Source organism: Abramis brama, assembly GCF_963993115.1.
Source record: "Abramis brama genome assembly, chromosome: 16".
In the NCBI taxonomy this organism is placed as follows: domain Eukaryota; kingdom Metazoa; phylum Chordata; class Actinopteri; order Cypriniformes; family Leuciscidae; genus Abramis; species Abramis brama.
In genome coordinates, this window is record NC_139978.1 from 15,896,428 (window position 1) to 15,920,242 (window position 23,815).

General features: G+C 37.4%; 2 protein-coding genes across 3 annotated transcripts; one reads left to right on the top strand and one right to left on the bottom strand.

The window, feature by feature from the left end:
- Window positions 1–76: 76 nt before the first annotated feature.
- rnf34a (ring finger protein 34a) lies at window positions 77–13,365 on the bottom strand. Of its 2 annotated transcripts, XM_084086576.1 has the most exons (9): window positions 13,224–13,365; window positions 11,669–11,887; window positions 7,214–7,401; window positions 6,912–7,110; window positions 4,576–4,638; window positions 3,234–3,435; window positions 3,041–3,070; window positions 2,804–2,845; window positions 77–1,597 (listed from the first exon to the last, which is right to left on the bottom strand). In XM_084086576.1, the coding sequence occupies exons 1-9, from the start codon at window positions 13,227–13,229 to the stop codon at window positions 1,413–1,415; spliced, it is 1,134 nt and encodes a 377-aa protein (XP_083942702.1). In that variant the 5' UTR covers window positions 13,230–13,365; the 3' UTR covers window positions 77–1,412. The 2 variants fall into 2 exon arrangements, with proteins under 2 accessions (XP_083942702.1, XP_083942703.1); XM_084086577.1 differs by lacking the exon at window positions 2,804–2,845.
- A 1,299-nt stretch (window positions 13,366–14,664) lies between these two features.
- Window positions 14,665–23,412, top strand: anapc5 (anaphase promoting complex subunit 5). Its single transcript, XM_084086937.1, has 17 exons — window positions 14,665–15,243; window positions 15,367–15,446; window positions 15,541–15,644; window positions 17,162–17,384; window positions 18,300–18,360; window positions 18,455–18,556; window positions 18,638–18,828; window positions 19,000–19,081; window positions 19,760–19,852; window positions 19,989–20,170; window positions 20,604–20,739; window positions 20,882–20,956; window positions 21,040–21,161; window positions 21,240–21,347; window positions 21,909–22,056; window positions 22,247–22,409; window positions 22,496–23,412. Exons 1-17 carry the CDS (start codon window positions 15,043–15,045, stop codon window positions 22,705–22,707), a joined length of 2,283 nt encoding a protein of 760 aa, XP_083943063.1. The 5' UTR covers window positions 14,665–15,042; the 3' UTR covers window positions 22,708–23,412.
- Window positions 23,413–23,815: the final 403 nt, after the last annotated feature.

Genomic DNA, 23,815 nt, shown 5'->3' on the forward strand with positions numbered 1-23,815 from the left:
ATTTCATATTGACTTAACAAATAATGAACCGGAACAACAAATTGACATTTAATAATCACAATGCAGTACAGTCCAGTGAAAATCTTTCTTAGCACTTTTATTTAAGTATCACAAGTAACTAAGAACATACATAACTCGCTTGTTAATTCTATATTAAAGAAACAGCAACTGACCAAAAGAAAAAGTTATTTTTTGTTAAGAAAAATAAACGGATCTGAATAGGCATTTACACAGGAATTAAAGACATGTCAGACATAACAGGTTAAACAAGGATGTAATGAATCTGAATATACACCTAAATGTTACATGTAACATCCCTTATAATCTAAAATATATCACACAAAAAGAGAGGCTGGTATTGCTGTAGTGCAGCTGGTGCTTGTCAGCGCTATGCAATGTGCCATGATGCAACTTCTAATCAGGTTTATCATACACATTAATAATGGTTACAAAATATGGGTAGATCATTTGTTTGGGTCATCACTCTCAAGTGAGGTGGCTTTTTAAGGTTTTACAACTTACGTTAATTCAAGTACTAACAACAACTTTAGTGCATTAAAAGACAGAAATGCACCTTTTGGCACCCAAATCATCCCTCTTTTTTACACCGTGCACAATTTTAGAAGTTATGCTTACTTTGCACATACATAAAATGCACATTTTCAAATGTTATTGATTTAAATCAGTAATACTGAACCTGTTTATGGTCCTACTTTTCAATTATGATATTTACCCCTTACACTCAAGTATTTGGTGCATTAAAAAAAAACAGTTCCATCCTCTCTTGTTTGTCACCACTTACACTGTTTTAACAACAGGTTTATAGGCTGGTTTTCCAGTCACATATTCAAGAAACCAGCAAATGCCGCTTATAATTTGTTGAATGGTACCACTGTCAAGTTAGCAGGAGGTACAATGTTACCTGTAGGAAAAACTTTGCTCAAAAACACAATACAATCAGGAAACAAAGGCCCATTCACAGATGTTGCAAAACAAAAAAAGGAATTAAAATAGCAATAGGAACATTCGGATACCTCCATCCTGAGTTATGGTGCATGATGATGAACCCACTGGAGTAATTTTTTTTTTGTTTAGTTTCTCACAGTGCTTGCATGTGAACTGCGAGCAGAATGTCTTCAAAGCTGTAGGATATCAAGTCAAGGCTGTGAGGTGTTGCAGCTGAACAATTGCATATTATTACAGAGAAGAGCTTGTGGAATGTTTTTACTGAAGCATTTATTGACAAAGCCATTGCAGCCCACCGTCTGAAGTCTTCCTCGAACGTCGTGACAAATTAATCAGAGAATTTTATCTTCCTCACTAATTCGATGTGAAGACGGGCACTTGCTGGGTGCGTCCTCACCGAATCCCAATGCAGTCTGCAGGTGGAACAGGACGTACCCCCAGAAGTATTAAGACTTGAAAACATGCACAGCCCTGATAACGTATTGTCTGCATATAGGGCATTCGTTCATGCGCTTCCCGCATTTAGTGCAGGTGACCATGTGACCGCACTCCAGCAGTACACAGTCAATGACAGCGTCCATGCAGATGCGACACAGGCTGTCGTCATTTGATAACTGGGTCCTGCAACCATCTGCAGTGAGAGAGAGGAAAAAGATGAGCCATTACAACATGTGCCAATCCATCCGTAAGAACATGATCTTGAGTTCATCAATGGGTTCATGTCAATTCTGACCCAAACAGCAACAGTGTCGGCCCAGATCCGGCCCACATCTGGTATGCGTTAAATCCACATGTACCAGATGTGGCCCGGATCTGGGCCGACATTGTGTTGCTGTCTGGGGAAGAACCAATCACAACCAGAGATGGCCACAATTCAAGTAAGATACCGCCAACTAATGATGCACCAGAATCGAATGGCAATAAAAATAGACCGAAACAGAATATTTGTTTTTCTAGCCTTGGCGGGCCTAAATCATCATTGCCTAAAAGCAGTTAACTCTTCTTCAATGGCACAGAACAGGTTTTTCAATGTAAACACTCTCTAAACAGACATCCTTAATTGTTGTGCTCACATCTTTTGCAGCGTCTCATGCACGACAATGTTCTGCACAAGGAAGAAAGGGGCCGTTCACACAGAACGTGTTTTTCCATTCTTTTCCAATGTTTTTCAATGTAAACGCGCTAGAGTAGGCGAACGTCTTTAACCATTGCGCTTATGTCTTTTGCAGGTCTTGCGCATGACACTGCATAAAAACACTGTGTTTAAGTTAAAAGAAGTTTTAAAATGCGCATCTGTAGACCCTGTGCTTTGACTCATTCCACTGACCTGCATCTCACGTTTTTAACAGCCCAAAAACATGTTCTGTGTGAACCGGCCCTATGACTGATTTATTTCCTGTGAACTACACCAAGAACAGCACACCCAGTTCAACTGCAAAATTACCCAGAACCAATTACCGAAACTTTATTTTCCGTTTCGGTAAAAACATTCACTTCAGTGCATCACTACATGCCAACTCTTGCATTGTGCAGTTTATATAAACTCTAGCCCTACAAAAAAATAATACTTGATGAAGGACATGGATGAAATGGGATAATGGGGGTAAACCGTCACAGAAGATACATTTTTATGACCCCAAACCCTACCAATAAGATTATTATTACATTATAAATGATTTATGGCAGTGTAAACAATGACACTTTACATTTTTCCTTTGAGAATACATGCTATCTGGCAGTGGCCATGCAGGGAGGGGGTTGAAGTGCAATGACATCACAAACTGCAGTGCACTGGTGGGTGTGACCAGGGAGCATTTCCACCAATCACAAGCCTTACCTCCGATTCCACCATTGCAGATTGGAGGGGGATAAGCTACCACTTAAGTGGGAGGAGCAAAGCACAGCTATTAGACTCAGCTAGGAGTTATTATTAGTGAAACAGTCCATTTAATTTACTGTGTAACCTGAGCAGATCATTAATGAAATCAACTCAGACCTTAAAAAATAAAAAAGCATTTTGCACTCTTTTAATGAATTTTTTTTATTCAAACTGTGAGGTGAAATAATTTCTTACCTGCAGTGATGGGGTTGCTCACATTTTCCACTGAAAAAAAAAAAAAAAAAAAAAAATCTTTTTAAAGAATTTTTAATAAAACTTTTAAATCAACACTATTTTCAATTCTCTCACAATATGGCAAACGTTTATTTTTAGACTGTGTTGCTTTATTTATGGAGAAGTGTTAGTGCAGAGCAGTGTTAGCACTCACTAGATTTGCGATTGTCCTCATTCTCCCGGTAAAGCCTCCTGACGCGCTCCACCAGCTCCCACTTCTCACAGCAGCCGGAGAAGCTCACAAAGTTCCTCGCAAGGATCTCCTTCAGCTGCCTGACGGTCAACTGCTCCACGTCACCGAGGGAGGACAGATCTGACAGAGAAGCTCTAGCCCGCCGCCGCGTCTGAGGACTAACCTGAGGGTAACGGGACATTCTAGTCATGTTATATAATATCTGAAATTTAACCCTCATATTGTCCGTTCAGACAGTTTCCCTCAAAAGCATTGTTCCCTTCCTCTCACTGGCATGAGATTTTGTGACTTGTTTCATTCTCGATCTAAACACAAAAAACTGAAATATTGGAAATGAACAGGAAAGGCGATTTTTTTTATTTATCTTTCATTAAAAAAAAAATAAAGAAAAAACAAATCAAGAAATCCAGCATAAATCTGAATTTTCACACAGAAATTAATGCCTGGTGCTAAAGCAAGAATGCAATGTGGAACAAACATGCTCACTCTCTCTCGCACACACATATATATATATATATATATAGGTGTGACTGCAACAGACAGTGTTTGTATAATATTTGGCAAACAGAATCAGCCACAAATGCAGATATGAAGGGGTGAGACCTAACACACGCACAAATACACATGCACGCGCACAAACAAACACTTTTGCATAAACACATACACGCATGCGCACACACACACACACACACACACCTCATTACATTTCTGGTTATTGCTATTGGTTTCGTTTACATTTTTTTTTTTATAATTTCTTATTCTAAAAATAATGATTTTTTACATTTAGTTTATTGAAATAAATAATTTGTGAATACAATCTGACTCTTAAGGGGTTTTTTTGTGGCATTTTAGTTATATTTTTACAAATTTATGTTGTATTATTGCAAAAACAAACACTTTTCAAATTTCAACATGTTTTCTTCTAACCAGCAGATGGCTCCTAGATCTATATCCAGAAACAACTCCTATTTAATTTAGATCATCATTAAAGTATTTATTTTATTTTTTTTCAGAAAAATGTAATATTTCATATGCAAGCTAATGGTGTAGAGTAATTTTGTGGTAAGTGGGTAAAAAAGTAAACAAAATACAAAAATAAATGCCAATTCAAAATATGAATACATACTTGTGACAGATAAATGTGATGCATTTTTACTAACAAATTTACTTGAATTGACATTTTAATTTTGTTAAAGTCAAATGTGTGGAGATGCTATTCTTCTTCTGACCAGCCCAAGAAAATATGCATTACAGTTCATGACAATGTTAGTCCTTTCAATTACCAGTAAGATAATTAACTCACCTCTGGCGTGTGTTCTGCCTGGTCGAGGTTAAGGAGTGAGACTGAAGTGGAGTCCTCAATATCCTATTAGCAAGGAATGTTTACGCAGAAAGAATACATTAGCCATCCAAGCTAAGAACAGCTTTACAAAGGATTCACCATTGACTGCCACAAAAAAACAAGTAAGCCAAGTATCTTTCAGTTACAACATCATTCAACCCTCTTGTTAATAGTGGTATAAATGGAATGAAGTACACTTGAATCCAATGCCACATTTTTCCACAGGCATTTTGAGCACAGATTTTTGTGCACAGCAGTGCATTCTGGGTAGGATTGCATCAGCCATGCATAAGTTCTTTTGAACGTAAAGTTCACACTACAGGCTCAGTAACTACTATCTAGTTTGTAACTATCTCTGTACTTTATTTGGTTGCACCATTTGTTCAACATAGCTAGTATGTCTTAAGTTCTCTGTAAAGTATTGCTTGTAAAAACTAACATGGCATTTATCCTCAATGATCCAATAGCAGTCTTTAAATTCATGAGCAGAAGTTGTTGAAATGCTGTGTATTTCTGTTTATTCTTGATTCTAACTTATTTTGGCTCATGTAGCTAATGGTCAGATCCAATACAGTTGGCTGCTTTATCTTTCAATCAACAAATGTTTCTCTGCAAATTCAATTACACTGTGCCTTGTTAACAAAACAAAATGCTCCGAACAAACATATAATCCTCCGATGCGATCTGGGACATGAAGCGACTCGATTCTAAAGTCTATACAGAGACTGGACTGGAGACTGGATAAAATAAATAATTTTATATTAGTTTTAAAATTAAAACTAATCTTGGGGGTGGGGCAAAGCGAACATTCTTTCACTCTTCCATTTCTCCAGTTGTCGACAGACTCAAGCAAATAGTGGGTCCTATTTGCTTTTGACGTGATGCAAATGTCAGCCGATAAATAAACGAACGCCAGTGGGCGGGGCCTATGATGCGATATAACCATTCGTCGATCTCTTGCTCTGGAGGCAGTGATATGCAAATGTATTTGCCTGTGTGACGTCACAGATTCTGCAATATCAAAACAAGCTGTTTTTGGAGCTTGATTAAATAAACGCTTTGTTTATAATGAGGAGGACGTTTTAAGACCATATGTCAAAAGATCATGACCCCTTTAAACAGTAGTATGCTATAATGGTCACATGATCTCATCATATTACATTTAATTTAATGGTACCTTGTTATCTTGGGGAAAAAATATATTATGTTGCACTTTTAATCCAATTTTTGTAATGTTTTATTATGAAATTATTATTTGAATGAGTCAAGTGCATTGTATTGTGGGATACAATAAGCAGCACAATGAGCTCAGGCTGTTACTGCCTGAATGTATGTAAATTAATGGTCAAAAATCACAAAACTCGCGGTTCGAATCATGTTACGTTTTTTGAGTTACGGATTGGATCATTTTTTTGGATCAGCAAGAAAAAGAAAAAAAAAATTCAAAGAAAAAAAAAAGAATAATTTGCTTTCCAAGCACACAGTACTCCAATACCACAGCAAAAACTACTTTCCTAATTAATAAACTTCAAACATTATTAAAGGCAAGTGAACAGTCAGTAAAAAATAAGAACAAATACACCAATTACAAGCATAGATAAATACAATATAACAAAGTAACAAATAAAGTAAGGTCTAACAGTAGTATTAATTTCATTTACAGACATTCAGTAATTAAATAACACTTTAGTGTTCACTGTATAAATTTAATATAGATTATTCTTTGTTAAAACTGTGTTTTTTGTGGTTTGATTAACATTAATGACATAGACAACAGCAGGTATTTATTTATAGGCTGCTGTCATTTTAAGGCCTAATGCACGGATTCATAATAACGATACACATACGTTTTCTTTCTCAACTGTTTACGTTCACTTAAGACATAACCGACTGTCTACTTGCTGAGACAGGTATTTTGACAATTTTGTGTGCATGTGTCCATCCAAGTGCAAGGAGACGTGAAAGAGGAATCAATTCGAAGTTTGCGCGCTATCTGAAACGCACCTCTCTGTGTGCGCAGATAACTGCCAACGAGTACAGAATTAAATTCTCTTTTGCCTCTTCTAGCGCTGCAATGGTTTAAAATCGACCGAATGTGTAAACTGGCAAGACGCATGCTAATTATAAACTTTCAATCTATAAAGGTTAAATTTGCAATCAATCCGCGAATCCCGTGAATGCCGAACCGTGGAGCTTGGTCTGTATGGATCACGGATCAACTATGTTCTGTTTAACCCCTAATGTAAACATGTTATTCCAAATAGCCATGCTCACAGATTAGAATCATCTGGACACACCTGATTGGACTCGGGGCTGTTGCTCCTACTGATTGGTTCTCCATGAGTTGGAGAGAGAGCTGAGAGAGGGAAAGTGGGCTCTTCAATTGAAGGGGGTGGGCTATACAGGGGGCGTGACTGCAGAGAAGGCGTATCTGGATCATCCTCACTTTCGGCACCTTGATGGCAAAGCACCAAGTCCACAAGGTCCTCTTTCTCCCTAAGGATTCAAAGCATTCAAACAACTCAAAAACACTAATGATATGGTCATAATACACCCAATTATTAATAATGCTCACATACTGTTGCCTGTGTGAAAGTACCTGCAGGTATCAGTGTTAATATTGCGTAACGTAAGGTACTGCCGCAAGTCCTTAACACGCAAACGCATGAGCTGTGGACGCTGGAATGAAGTGCCCTTCAGCAGCTGACAAGTTGTGCATCTGCGCTGGTTATCCTGAAGTACTGAGCACAGCGAACAAAAACTCTTCTTGCAGTCGCAACAGATGTGCTACGGTGGAGAAAAAGAGGGAATTTGTGCTTAATCAAAAGGACAAAAAGCAAGGCTGTAATAAAATTACAATCTCTCATCTCAAGTGAAAGAGAAGACATGAAGATTGTGGATTATTGTCTAACTATAGTATATATTTTGATAATGTCAGAAGGTAATTACTACCCTTGTAAAAAATAAAATAAAATAAGTGTGCATAATTGTACTGAATGCGCATTTGTCGTGTAACTTCAAATCTTAAAAGTATATATTTTTTTTAAATGTACTTGCAGATAATAATGTTCATGAAGTTAAAGGCTACGTAAGTGCACACTTTCATGACGGTTTCTTAAAGGGGCCATGAACTGGATTGTTTTATTATTTTATAATGCCTGGGGTGCCCTTATAATGTTAGTATGATTTTTACATCAAAAATTGTCATAATTTATAAATAAAAGCCATTTTTCCAAGCCTGATTTCAGCCTCAGATTTGAACGCTCTGTTTTAAGGGGCGTGTCTGCTGTGAGACTGCAGTGCAAACGCCCACTGCTGTGATTGGCTGACATGCTTGCATATGAAATAGCTAGTATTACATGAACTCTCTTGAAAACTTTTACTACGTTTTTACTATTACAGCTATCGAGATTAACAAATCGTGAAAAGTATCGTTTAAAGCATTATATTTAAATCTATTCCATCACATGAAAGGTTGCAGCATGATGAGCACTGACTGAGCAGATGACAGACAGTCTGTTGATCGCGTGAATAAAGATCTTATCATTGCAACGCAATTTTTGCACTCTCACAAATGCTTACACCAAATCACAATGCAAACACGATGTGAATACACAGTAAGAGCTTCGTTGTGTAGTGTAACCGTGTCATTATTTCATCACGAGTTTGGTAAGTGTCCAGATAAGCTCTCGCAGCTCGCGCTGTGCTGTTTGATTGACAGCTTGGGCGATTGGAAAGGGATCGTTCTTTGATCGCTTTCTGTATATAATTTAATAACAGTTTAAAAAAGATTATTTTCATAATACTACGAGAAATTATGTGAAGTTGATCGTTTAGTCACTGATGCATAAACAGTATTGAACGATTTTAAGAGAAATATCTGAACTTGAATAATTACACAGAAATCACTGATCGCAGATCAGGCATTAGAATACACATGGTTACTTACAAGTTGCTGGCAGATCCGTGTCGGGAAATTGTGATTGACTGATTTAATAAAGTTTAACCATGCTGGAATCCGAAGGAAGCTTATGCAGACTGTCTTCTTCCACAAACAGGCACTGCACAATATTTAGTAAACAGCATGTTTATTGCTTGGAAGTAGCTCGATCCGGTTTAGCAATTATCATGTCATCCTATGTTATTTAGCATGTTTGGGCGAATCGGTGGGCGGGGCTAAACAGGCCGTGTTGAAGTAGGCGTTGATCTTCTTTTGTGGAGGCGGTGTTTTATCCTCTTTGACGTCATAGTTCCCCACTTTGAAAAACGAGTCGTTTGCTGAGCCTGATGTCTATAAAAGCTTTTATTGGACTAACAAGGTAGTTTTCAGTTCTGAAACTTACAGGATATTATTATAGTATAATGATCACTTATATATCAAAAGCTCAAGGAAATCTTGATTTCTCAGTTCATCACCCCTTTAACACACTTAAGTGCAAAAATCTGCACTTTGCAATAAGTAAAAATGAGAACTTACTTAAAATAGCATTTTAAGCTATTTTAAGTAAGTACACTTATTTTGATGTTACTTATTTTAAATGCTTGTCAGTACATTCGGCAGTACACTTTATCCATATTTTAAAGACAATAGAATTATGAAATTACATACAAAGAAGTCCTACTTAATTGCATTTTATATAAAATAAAACTATGATACATTTTTATTTAATTGCAAATAACTTGCAATTAAGTGTCTGAAAACATTACATTCAGTTTGCACTTAAGCATGTTCTATTAAAGTATTTAATGTTTAATAGATGTTCTTTTTAAAAGTATGCTGCTAAACTGTACTTCTTTTTCACAAAGATAAAGGCCCCATGGAATCAAAATGAGAGATTTGTGCATTTTAGTCTATGTATATTAATTTTAAGGTCATCTAAATGTCGAAAAAACCAAGGTGGAGCAGTGCAAGTGATCTATTTTGTAAGTCAAGAGTAAAATCTTTTATGGCTTTAATGAGAAATTTGATGTATAAATGTATTTGTCAGCTGGATGATTAACATAACCTTGAGTCTAGAAACAAAGTTGAATTGAATATATGCCACTCTACCTATAAAATTGACCAAAAAAAAATTTTTTAGTAGATTTTAAACTGTACAATCTTTGTCTTCTGGGAAAATGGGCAAAAAAATATTGATGACTCATCTTGCACGCAGGCGAATATAAAAATTGGTGTCCAATCAAAAGCTACATACAGTGAGGAAAATAAGTATTGAACACCCTGCTATTTTGCAAGTTCACCCACTTAGAAATCATGGAGGGGTCTGAAATTGTCATCGTAGGTGCATGTCCACTGTGAGAGACATAATCTAAAAAAAAAAAATCCAGAAAATCACAATGTATGATTTTTTAACTATTTATTTGTATGATACAGCTGCAAATAAGTATTTGAACACCTGAGAAAATCAATGTTAATATTTGGTACAGTAGCCTTTGTTTGCAATTACAGAGGTCAAACGTTGACTGTAGTTTTTCACCAGGTTTGCACACACTGCAGGAGGGATTTTGGCCCACTCCTCCACACAGATCTTCTCTAGATCAGTCAGGTTTCTGGGCTGTCGCTGAGAAACACAGAGTTTGAGCTCCCTCCAAAGATTCTCTATTGGGTTTAGGTCTGGAGACTGGCTAGGCCACGCCAGAACCTTGATATGCTTCTTACAGAGCCACTCCTTGGTTATCCTGGCTGTGTGCTTCGGGTCATTGTCATGTTGGAAGACCCAGCCTCGACCCATCTTCAATGCTCTAACTGAGGGAAGGAGGTTGTTCCCCAAAATCTCGCAATACATGGCCCCGGTCACCCTCTCCTTAATACAGTGCAGTCGCCCTGTCCCATGTGCAGAAAAACACCCCCAAAGCATGATGCTACCACCCCCATGCTTCACAGTAGGGATGGTGTTCTTGGGATGGTACTCATCATTCTTCTTCCTCCAAACACGTTTAGTGGAATTATGACCAAAAAGTTCTATTTTGGTCTCATCTGACCACGTGACTTTCTCCCATGACTCCTCTGGATCATCCAAATGGTCATTGGCAAACTTAAGACGGGCCTTGACATGTGCTGGTTTAAGCAGGGGAACCTTCCGTGCCATGCATGATTTCAAACCATGACGTCTTAGTGTATTACCAACAGTAACCTTGGAAACGGTGGTCCCAGCTCTTTTCAGGTCATTGACCAGCTCCTCCCGTGTAGTTCTGGGCTGATTTCTCACCTTTCTTAGGATCATTGAGACCCCACGAGGTGAGATCTTGCATGGAGCCCCAGTCCGAGGGAGATTGACAGTCATTTTTAGCTTCTTCCATTTTCTAATGATTGCTCCAACAGTGGACCTTTTTTCACCAAGCTGCTTGGCAATTTCCCCGTAGCCCTTTCCAGCCTTGTGGAGGTGTACAATTTTGTCTCTAGTGTCTTTGGACAGCTCTTTGGTCTTGGCCATGTTAGTAGTTGGATTCTTACTGATTGTATGGGGTGGACAGGTGTCTTTATGCAGCTAACGACCTCAAACAGGTGCATCTAATTTAGGATAATAAATGGAGTGGAGGTGGACATTTTAAAGGCAGACTAACAGGTCTTTGAGGGTCAGAATTCTAGCTGATAGACAGGTGTTCAAATACTTATTTGCAGCTGTATCGTACAAATAAATAGTTAAAAAATCATATATTGTGATTTCTGGATTTTTTTTTTTAGATTATGTCTCTCACAGTGGACATGCACCTACGATGACAATTTCAGACCCCTCCATGATTTCTAAGTGGGAGAACTTGCAAAATAGCAGGGTGTTCAAATACTTATTTTCCTCACTGTAGAATCAAAATGTCCCCTACCTTAATAGCACCAATCAGCTATATTTGTCCAGATGTGATTTACTGTAAATTTTGTTTTACATTCAAGCCGTCAACACGGTCCCAACTTACAGATTCAGTAGGAAATACATCAACATCAAAAAGAAATTTGTGTTTGTGCAGCCATTTCATGGGGTCTTTAATCTAATAAATGCTTTTAATGTGCGAAATAAATGAGATTGTATGGCAATGGCAGGTGTGCAGGTCTACCTACCCTTCTCCTAAAGACAGAGAAGGCTTGTCTACAGGACTGACACACCAGGCTGGTGTTGGTGGAGTTGGTAGGTGGGTATGTGGAGTATCCCGCAGTGGGAGCGAAACGAAACGGTCCCGCACCTGCCCCGAAACCTGGCTGCTGCCCTCTCACTGCCCCGGTACCCATCACTTCATTCAGCAGACCACAACATGATGCCCACATGGACGAGGCCCCCGCCTGCACGGAAAACAATCACAAAAGACTTTAAAAACAAATGATGATAACTGATGAGGTTTTCAAACCTTTGAGGTTGTATTAAGACTAGTGCTGTCAATAAAAAAAAACATTTTTTTTTACACGTTTCAGGTGTGGCTGTATCTAAATAGGTTCCCTTTTGCGTCTTATTATGCTGGAATGGTTTAAAAGCACTTGAATAAATTATCGGCTGATCATAGGATAGGTCAACATGCAGACCGTCCTCAGTCGGTCGCTCTCTCGTTTCGTGGAGCTGGTGAGTGAAACCCAGATAGTGTGATCACGTACTGCAATGCATGCTGGGTTAATTGCATTAAATTACAAAAAAAAGGGGGTGAGGCCTGGTTGAGTTGTAATAGTAATGTGTTGAAATTTGCAGTTATGCGCAGTAATTTGCAAGGGGAGTAACAAACATGCTCAAAGCAGTTGACCAATCACAAAACACTGGTCCAGCCAGCCAATCAGAGCACGTTGTGCTTTCCGACAAGGAGTGCTTTTCATAGAGACCGGAAATAAACATAACGTTATTGAAAAACAGGGAACAGAGGTGCTGCAACATTTTAAATTATGTGAAAACTAATGTGTTTTTGAACATTCAACCGTGAAAACCTATTCTAGCAGACCACAGAAACAAAATCAAGACTTTGCAAAAGGGCATAATAGGTCCCCTTTAAACAGAAAATATTAAGTAATTATTATGCATGATAACAATGGCAAGTCTGAACTGCTGTGCATGATTTGCCCATTCAGAATATCCTGCCCAGAAATAGTTCCCATTGACTGGGATCAATCTCATTACAGATGGATGGGAATAGGGCTAAGCCATAACAAGGGATTAGTGTGCTTTAAATGACATCTGACTGCAGCTAGTGCTCTTAGTCACACTTAACAGAGAGTAACAATGGTGTTTTTTATTTTCATGGGGAGCCAAAAGGATAATCAACTCCCAATTGTCATTGTGTGACACAGTGAAGGATCGGTCCTGTTGCTGGGTCTCGCCTCCCAACAAATGAAAACATGAGAACAGAAGAGTTAAAAACAAACCAACACATTACTGATCATTGCATCTAACAACTGAATACTGAGATGCACTACACAAATTATAGAACTGCTAGATGTTGACTATATAAAGGCATGAAAGATGTCATCAATGCACAAAATCACACAATACAAATAATGCATGAAATGCTAAACTGGAAATCAGCTGTTACTTATCGAGCTGATAGCAAATGTAGCAGATTAGTAATGCTAGCCTGATGCACAGCCAACAGAGAAACAAGTTCAAAAACTAAACAAGCATTATGAGAAATTACTGTACCTTCATAGCAGCTCAAAGACACCACGGGAAGTCACCCAGCTGTATGTAAAGGCAGCCAGGACATTGCTCACAAACGGCTAACTCTTCATTTCACAGTCGCTGTCTACAGCCGCACCAGAAGGATCGCTATGTGACTGTGATTAAGCGTTTTCAGCCAATCACAGTGGTGGATATCCTGTGACGCAATACCAACCAGCCAATCATCTCGTACCTACAGTAGTGCAGCGGAAGTTTGTCCATTTATATTAGAGTTTCTTATATGCTGTAGTTTATTACACTTCATCATGTTATGGCATTATTTGTTTCATCTGTTTTCGTAATTTTAGCATGATAGATTAACCCCAAACTAACTAGTGCGCATCCTAGAGCCTTATTATTTGTTGGACAGAATTATCATATAAGCGGAAAGTTAGCGTTATCATCATACAGAGTGATATTACAACATAAATAGTGGTTTAAGTATAAGTAATGAATGTTTATTAACATATTAATTGACTCAGATACTGAATAATTAATGAGTGTCACCGGAGTCACAGGTCACTGTTGCCGTTCCAACAGATGACAATCCATAATTGATAAGTAGTTTTGAGCTTTATTTTTTAAAGCTTAGCTGTATAATCAGATTCAGAATTGTTGTTTAGTGTTATACGCTATGTGTTGTCAAACTGTAAGCTAGATGTTGGTGAACCTCTTTAGTTTTTGTGGATAGTTTAAAAAAAAATACCCATACTATCATGTCCCCTTCAGGTTTAGTGGACTTACGTACAAATGTGAAGGGTAAATGTATTTTGAAAAATGTAGGCATAGTCATCACTTGATAAAATCCACTGACATCATGAAAAAATATTATTTGATGTGAAAAATAAATGTAAAATTCATTGGACATAATAAACACAAGCACATTAACTGGAAACAATAATATTACAATATCCTAAACTATTTATTCTTACATTTTGTTCATGTATAATCATTTACATATAGTTAGTAGGATTTTCAAATGAATGTAATACAAATGGAATATGTCATGTAAATATTCAATATTTGCGACCTCTACTGTATGCAGATATATATAATAAAAATATTTGCGGACATCTGATTTAACGATTAAACGTAGACTAAACTTATTTGTCTCAGGAATATTGATAATTAGCTGAAAACCTGTGAAATTATTAACTCTGTGTTGGAATACAGTATAAACGTTGTTGTTAAGGAATCGGAATCGATTTATCAGCATTCTGCAGCGCGTACTAAAACGAGTAGTATATTTTCACTTTTGCAAAGCTGATTTTAACGATTTATCATCGTAGGGTTGAATGTCTCGAGTGTCACTGAACTGAAAACTGTCTTTTTCAAAGACACCCGACTCGTGACGGACTCATTGAAACGAATTGTTCACAAGAACCGATACAAAGAACTGAATCGTAATTCTGATCATTAAAACATAATCGATTCGTCTGTGCTCTACATTGCGTCCTGAAACGTAAACGGAACTGGAGGGTATTTTGAAGAAAAGTCTCCGGCTGATTGTTAGCAAATGATCCATGTGAATATATTCGAATATGTCCATGTTTGATTAATAACCTAACGCGTCAAACAAAGTGGTTATGATTACAGATTCTCACATTGAAGAAAGGCTTCAAATCGCTATGACTGCATTTGAAACACCGTTGATATTTTACCGTATTATCAAAAATAATGTAAGCTAGCTTACACATTACAGCATAGTTGTTGTTGTTGTTGTTTATATTAAACTAGAGTATTTATTGCACCAATATACTTCATTGAATTGATCTTTGAGGAATATAAGTCTCGTGAGGCAATGGCCAGTGTGCATGAAAGTCTGTATTTCAACCCCATGATGACAAATGGGGTTGTTCATGCCAATATTTTCGGTATAAAGGATTGGGTCACTCCATACAAGATCGCAGTGTTAACTTTACTGTATGAGATGTCCACAACCAAACCAATGGCACTTCTGGAAAGAAGACGCCTGAACAAACTCATCCTGCCTTTACAACAGGTATGTAGGGATGTTTATGTTTAACGTTAATGACCCTTTAAAAAATAATGTAATGTTTTCAGACACTTAATGTTCTAGATTAAACCATACTGCACATGTGTGATTTGTGTTTGTGATGACCAGGGTGCAGATTTGACCCTGGAGCAGTTTGTGAAGATAGTAGAGGAGTGCAGTCTTCGCATGGTCAATGCTGTTAAACTCAGGTACAGTGGTCTAATTATATTTATAAAGAACTTTTCTACCTGGGTAGGTTTTTATATATTAATCGTACATATAATCATCACCTTCTGTTTTCAGGATTTTTTTAATGGCTGATGGAGAGTTGCAGGACATGGAGCACTTTTTTACTATCCTGCCAAATGCTTTCAGTGACTCGGAGGCATTCAAAACTAGTGTTGTTGGTACGTACATGTGTTTGTTTCAGGGCCGTAACCAAAATGACCATCAAATATCGCCCAATTTAAAAGGTTAGTTCACCCAAAAATGAAAATTCTGTCATTATTTACTCGCCCTCATGTCGTTCCAAACCTGTAAGACTTTCATTCATCTTTGGAACACGAGATTTCTGTCCCTCCATTGACAGTCCACACAACTGATACTTTGACGCTTCAAAAAGTTCATGAATAGAGTGGTTTAGTCTAAATTTTCTGAAAAGACTCGATCGCTTTATATGATTAACAGATTGAATTAGGGCTTTCACAAATTAACATTCATCAATGCACACATCAGTTATGTTAGTTTGACGTGCGAGAACCAATGGCATTCGTTCTCGCGCATCAAGCAAGTATGGTTGAGCTTCTGTTTATATTCACTGTTTTTATGTGATTAAAAATTGAATCTGTTCATCATATAAAATGATTGAATCTCTTCAGAAAATTTGGACTACACTGCTCAATTCATATGGATTCATTTTACAATCTCTTTATGAACTTTTTGAAGCGTCGAAGTGTCAGTTGCGTAGATTGTCAATGGAGGGACAGAAATCTCTCAGATTTCATTTAAAATATCTTCATTTGTGTTTCGAAGATGAACAAAAGTCTTACGGGTTTGGAATGACTTGAAGGTGAGTAATTGTTGACAATTTCTTTTCATTTTTGAACTAACCTTTAAAGATTTCTGGGGCTGGATTTGTGAAAATATTCTTAAGAAAAAAGTTCTTAAATTATATTATAAAATGTTTGTAAGTAAATGTAATTCCTGAAAGATTCTTAGGAAATTCTCAAATATTTTCTTATGTAATGTATTCTTATAATATAATATCCCAGGAGTTTTCCATCTTTTAGGTGCCATGGGCCCGCTAATATGATCGTCCTCATGCTAGGAACTCCCACCCTAAAGTTTAAAAGACAGTTCTATATTTTTAAGTATAAAGACCTAATTAATACTGTGTAAATATTAGTATAATAAATGTCAGTTAGGTTACAGTGTGGTTTTTCTATTCTCTGTAGTATGGTTATTAGTGTTATTTTAAATTCATATTTTACAAGTGTTATTTATTTTAAATAATGTTTATTTGTTTTAGTTATTTTAATCTAAATGTATTTATTAATTGTAATCAATGTATTATTTTAATATTTATTTATTTATTTAGTTAATTTGTTTAATCTTTATTTTTATATATATATATATATATATATATATATATATATATATTGCTTTTCTTTAAATTTTTCCACCATTTGTCCACCTATTAACCCCTTTTAACTGAAGAATCATATTATGTAAAATGTGTCAGATAAGATTATGTTCTCCATTGAAGTACATTGATCACTTTCTAACCGTATAAAAGAGTGTTAAAAGGGGTTGTTTTGGGGAATACAAAATATCTTGATTTTCTTTTTTCTCAAGTTAGAAAACATCTGTGATTCATGTGACAGATTCATCTGTGAATCTGAACCCTTAATCTTTGTGTTTGTAGGTCTGTTCATGCGTCAGATGCTGCTGGCCTACAATAAACTGTCCTTCAGTCAGGTATATAAGCTGTACAAGTCCCTGCAGCAATACTGCCATCTTGGAAATCAGCTGGAGCTGTCGGCTCTGCCCGCTGAAGACATGGAGCTGACCGGCAATGAAGACCCCAGCGCCGACCGCATAGACAAAGATGAGCTGGACACTACATCTCTACACCAGTCCGAACTGAGGTCAGAGGGAATCATGTGTTGCTTGCATTATTAGTGGAATCAGGGTTGTGTTATTGTGTTGGGGTCAGTTTGACCCGTATTCATACTCTTTATTTTTAGTAATTTTGGGCCTTGAATGTGCATGCAAAGTTTTAACTCAAATGTGTTTTGGAAAGGCTGTACAAATTGCAGTTACATCAATTGTGTTAGGGATAAAATTGACCCCAGTGGTTTTCATGCAATTCACCAAAAATCAACACTTTAAAAAACCTGAAAAGAGTCAGGTTAAAAATTTATTGTATCCTGTCGTTTATTCTAGCTGGTCAAAGACTAAAATATGAAATACATGAGAACTTCACTGTTTCTTCATCCACATCTACAGTTTCACAGTCAAAACATCTGTGAAAGGATGTTTTGGGTTGTTAGGTTTTTTTTGGATCTCATGCACTTGACTCTTGCAGGACTGAAAAGAAGTGCAAGAAAACCATTGTACCCTCATAAGGGGTTGAGAATCAGACATAACAATAGGCAGAGACTATTTACACAAAGTACAAACAGCAATAAATACTACTTACACCAAATACAAATATTTTTAGATAGATACTGTTTATACTTAACTGTAGTTATTTGCTTCTCAGTGTGCAAATAGTTACTACAAGAATTCATGATGTTTTTTGTGTCAATTCAGCTAATTTTGCAAAAACAAATATGGGGGTCAAATTGACCCCTAAAATTATTCAATTTCTCACATTTTTTTTTAGTCTCTGTCAAACTACAATAGATGTTTTCTGTTTTTACATGAATGTTTAGTGTTTTCCATAGTGTCTACTTTTGGCAATCTGCATGGAAACTAATGAGAAGTCAATATGACCCCAAGCAGAGCGTTATTGGATAGGAATGGAACTGACTGTGGGGGTTATTTTCTGTTTTCATCAGATCTGATGAGACCCAAGGTCCTTTATCTCAGAAACAAGCAGAATACTTCCTTGCACGACAGGTTTGTTATAAACTAGAAGAGATTTGGCTTTCATAAACACAGCTGTCTATGATTCCTTTTGCCCTGTATGATTGCCATCTTGTTTTTTTCCCAGGCGTACCTCCTTAAGAACGATGAAAACAAAGCCATGTCGCCAGCTAAGTTACAGGACGAGCTCAACAACATTCTCAAATTTAATCCTGACTTTGCTGAAGCTGTAAGATGAACTCCTTCCTTTCAAGAAACAGATGATTAATCTCTCTTCACTATAACTGAGCCTCTCTCCGTCTCTCCACAGCATTACCTCAGCTATCTGAACAGTATGCGAGTGCAGGACATCTTCATCTCCACTCACAGCCTCCTGCACTACTTCGACCGCCTCATTCTTTCCGGTGGAGAGGGGAAAAGCAATGGAGATGAAGGCTATGGCCGCAGTTTACGATACGCTGTCCTTAATCTGGCAACCTTGCACTGTCGTTTTGGACACTAGTGAGTATTAGTTGTCTAGATTATGTTTTGAGCACTACATTGTGTCAGGAGCATTTTTTTTTTTTTTTTTTTCTGCAAAAATAAGTGGCAGCAAATCAGAATTTTAGCCCCTGAGTCTGAACTGAACTTGTTATATGACTAAAGCTGATTTCTATGGTTGTGTTTGTGCAGTCAACAGGCCGATCTGGCTCTGCAGGAAGCTATCCGCATCGCACAGGAAGCAAATGACCATGTGTGTCTCCAGCACTGTCTGGTAAGAACAGTTTCTCTCATTCCTTGCCTCTTAAATTTTAAAGGTTATTAGAATTATCATAAACGTATGCAAATTCTACTTTACCCTTATGACCTTTCAGTGACATGCGCTTGTCTCAGTTTTAACTATATACAATGTGTGTGTGTGTGTGTGTGTGTATGTATATATATATATATATGTATGTATGTATGTATATGTATATGTGTGTGTGTTGTTTCTACCCCATTTCCAGAAAGGTTGGGACAGTTTATAAATCGTATAAAATCAAGAATTTGTGGTCTGTTCATTCTCTTGTACCTTTATTTAATTGATAAAAGTATAGAGAAAAGATTTCCAATGTTTTCACTGACCAACTTAATTTTTTTTTTTGTAAATATAATCAAAGGTTGATTTCTTTGTACATTTGTCAGTTAAATAAAGGTTACATTACTTTATTTTTGATCAAATGCAGCCTTTGTGAGCATAAGAGACGTCTTTCAAAAACATATAAATGCAATAGTGATGTAAAGTCCGATTCATTTCTGCGAACCTGTTCTTGCGGACAGTTTGTTTCAAAGAACCGTTTCAAAAAAGCAATTAATCGGTTCTGGTGTCCGTAGAGGTTTGATGATAGTGTGTATATATTATGCTTAACAGTGTCTGCTGTATTCTTATTTTTATCTAATTTGTGATTTTTAGAGTTGGCTGTACACACTAGAACAGATGAAAGGATCTGATAGTGTGGTATTAACGGAAGACTCTGTGAAAATTGCAGCTCACTTTTGCCTCCCTGTAAGTAGCTCAATAAGGTGGAACCATTTTAATCCCCTTATAATAGGGAAATGCTTTGCATAACCACAATACATTATTAATCTCTTGCAAGGTCACAATGAAATAAATAATTAATGCTCCCCGTTGTGTTTTGCAGTATTTAGCTTCTCTAGGCATTCAGTCCCTGGTCCAGCAGGGAGCAAAACAGGGCATGCCGGCCAACAAGCTGCTGGACGCCCTGCGAGGAACCGACATCATGCACTGGAAGCAAAGCCTCTCTGAGCTGATAGAAATCAGCCTGGCACAGACCACCTCCATATGGAGGATGTATGGCAAAAGGTCATAACACAGATACCTTCTTTTTATTCAATTTATAGGTGACATATTATGCCTCTTTTCACAAGATGGAATATAAATATATCTTCCTACGTCAGAAGGGAAGCGAAATCTGATCAGATTCTTTTTTGACATGCTTGCAGAGAAAGGCTTACCAAAACAAAGTTACTGGGTTGTCACTTTTCACGTTTTCTGAGTTGGTAGATGCACCGGGGACCCGATTATAGCACTTGAACATGGAAAAAGTCCGATTTTCACATGTCCCCTTTAAGAGAACTGTGAAGTGAAATGAAATTTCTTTCAATCATATGTAAATAATGTCTTCAAACAGACTGTAAGGGCTCACACTTCCATTCTGCATTGATGTTAGTGCCACATCTCATACAGTTTTGCAGGTTTTATGTAGTTAAAGTAGATTTTTTTGCGTTCTCTGTAGCACTATGGCACGGCAGCAGGCTCAGCTCCTGTTGAATATGAACAGTCTGGAGCCGGTGAACTTTAGCGTGCAGCAGAACAACACTGAGGCCTTTGCCGTCGCTCTCTGCCATCTGTCTGAACTCCATGCTGAGCAGGTACCTGACCTCTCTCACAAGTACATGAACATGCTTCTTGGTGCTTACGCTTGATTTCATGTATTACTCTGTGTCAAAATGTATTGAATGCTAAATTACAAGTTTTCCAGTTCCAGTTGTGATTCTTTTTTTCCGTCCTCAGGGCCTTTATGCTGTTGTGACTGACATCATGAAACACTTAAAGCAGCAGTTTCCTCCCCATACCCAACATGCTAAAGTACTGCTGAACAAAATATAGGATTCATCAAGCACAAATCAGCAGCAGCTATATGATTTTTTCTCTCTTTCTCTATTTAACAGCTCTGGATGCTATGCGATCTAAAAATTCAATTTGAAAAGGCTATGAATGATGGGAAATACCATTTGGCTGAACCTCATGTCACTGCTATCTCTGCCTTAAACAGCACTGAGGGATTGTACAGGTAGATAACGGCACATATTATACGTTTTTTTAGTAGATTGGTATGTACAAGTGATTGTTAATGTCCTTGTCTGTTCAGGAAAGCCCAGTTGCTGAAAGCTCTGAATCAGACGTCTGAAGCCTCGAAGATCCTACAGCAGCTGCAGCAGCAGTGTGAGAAGAGCAAGAACACAGAGATGATCATCAGGTGTGTCTTTATGAAAAGAAAAGTCTGAGATCACATTGGAAATCTGGGATTCAAGATCTAATTGAAACCTGGAAATAAGTGATGGTTTAGTGTTTAGAGAAATGGAAGTCAGGCTGAAATCAAAATTGACTTGCACTTTTCTTACTGCTGCTGAAAATTCAGCTTTATCAAGTATATTAAAAACGGAAAACGGTTATTTTAAATTGTAATATTTCACACGATTACTGTTTTTACTGTATTTATCGAATATATGCCGCCTATGAGCATAACTTGTTTCAAAAACATAAAAAAAAATATATAGTTTTTAATGTTTGTCCGGTTGTGTGTGCATTTCAACCTTGAAATCTTTAATCAAACTGTCATAACTTGCTCTTCCTGCGATATGACCCACTTCTCTCAGCTGACTTGTCCGAATCCTGAATCATTTTCACTATTGGACTTTTAGAGCTCACTGTGTAAAATCTTAATGACCCCAAATCTTTGAAGTGTATATTTGGAATCTTGTTGAAACGGCAGTGTTCCCATGTCAGTTTTGAACTCTTCGGTGTGTTTGTGTGGCAGGGTGATGCTGGCCTCTGCAGAACTCCACTGGGACTCGTCTGGATTCGCATCAGGTCTGCCGTTACTCTTACAGGCTCTTGCTCTGTCCCGTCAACACAACCTGCAGAGCTTGACCTCAGAGACGGTGTTACACCTGGCATTTACACAGGTACACCAACAAGAACCTTCACAGTTTGTGCTCAGACACCTGATAATGCCCACAAAACATCTCCCAGTTCCTTGATTTCACCAAGTGTGAAGTGTTTTTTAAGTATACCTGTGTGTTTGTTAGATGAAAGATGAAGAAATTGTGTAATTTTCAACTAGGAGTGTCTGATATTGATCATCTCTCTTGATAGCTGATGTTGGGGATTCCTGAGCAGGCTCTTGCACTGGTGCAGGATGTGTTGGAGTCCGTTTTGGCTCACGGTTCTCTGATAGACAAGGGCAGAGCTCTGCTGTTGGCCGCTCGCTGTCAGATGACTTTAGCAGGAACTGCTGCACCGAAACACAGACTGACTGGTACTGCCCGAGTCCTGTTTGACACCCATCTCACTGTATTCAAGTCATACTTCATATGTTTAAGTGATGTATTTTCTTTCCTGCAGCACTGGAACAAGCCGTGCACACTTTAGAGGAGGCAGCTGTGTATTTCTCTCGTCTTGACTGTAAAGAGCGTATGAGAGACATACATTATCTACAGGCACGCTTGCATCACACTCTCAGCAACGTCTCTCAACGCAACAAATACGCCATGCTCTTCCGCCTGCTGGATCAGGAGCTGCCGTCGTCCGGGATGACTGTGGTCAATCGTCTTTAGGAAACATCTGCTATGGTGTTAATGGATGACACCAGACATTGTACCGTGTGCATATTGGAAATAAATTTTATTTTGTGTGTGAAAAACTAAATTCTGACCTTTTTTATACATGAAAAAAAAAAAAAAGTGTGTGTCATGCTCATTTAAAATGTACAAAGTTCCATGCTATGGTATTCTTTAAGTACTTCTAATACCATAGTAGATTAATTCATGGTACATTAATACCATGGACTATTTCAAAGTACTGAAATAAATGAATAGTTAGCTAAATTTATTTTTTATTTTATTAATTTTTATTGAATACAATTTGGTTGCAATAACTGCAGTATTTTGGTAAAAACTATGGATACTGTGGTGTTAAACACCTTTGAATTGTCAATGGCCCGTGACGATGTTAGGTGCTCTGGGGAGGGCCAGATTGAGCAATCTTTGGGCTTCGGTTGCATCCGAATTCGCATACTTTTTTGAATAAGTAATTACTTCATGACCACTAAAAAGTATGTCCTATATCAGTGTTTCACAACCTTTTTTCAGTCGAGGCACCCTTTGAAAATTTTTAAGAATGTGTGGCACCCTACACTAGTGTTGTCATGATACTACTTTGATACTATACCTTGAAATGTATTAATTTACAAAGAACTGCCATATAGGCCTACTGTCATATAGATATTTTTAATATTATAAAAAAATGTTGTCCATCCATTTAAAGTCTAGGAAATCATTAATTTCTTCTGAAGAGATCACTTTACATGATGACATATTTAATTAAGGCTTTTATTCATATATAAACATTGCTCAATTACCATTGCAAATCTCACCTAAATGCAGAGGTGGACAGTAACAAAGTACATTTACTTGAGTACTGTACTTAAGTACACTTTTTGAGTATCTGTACTTTACTTGAGTATTATTTTTTCTGGAAACTTTTTACTTTAACTTCACTACATTTGAAAGATAAATATCGTACTTTTTACTCCACTACAATTCTGTCAAGGTCCTTGAGTAGAAAGTAACATCAGTCAGTGGATGATTTTGGTTGCAGGGGTTGCATTTTGGTTGGAAATGAAAGTCGGGTTGACGTCAGAACCCTGCATCTGATTGACATCAG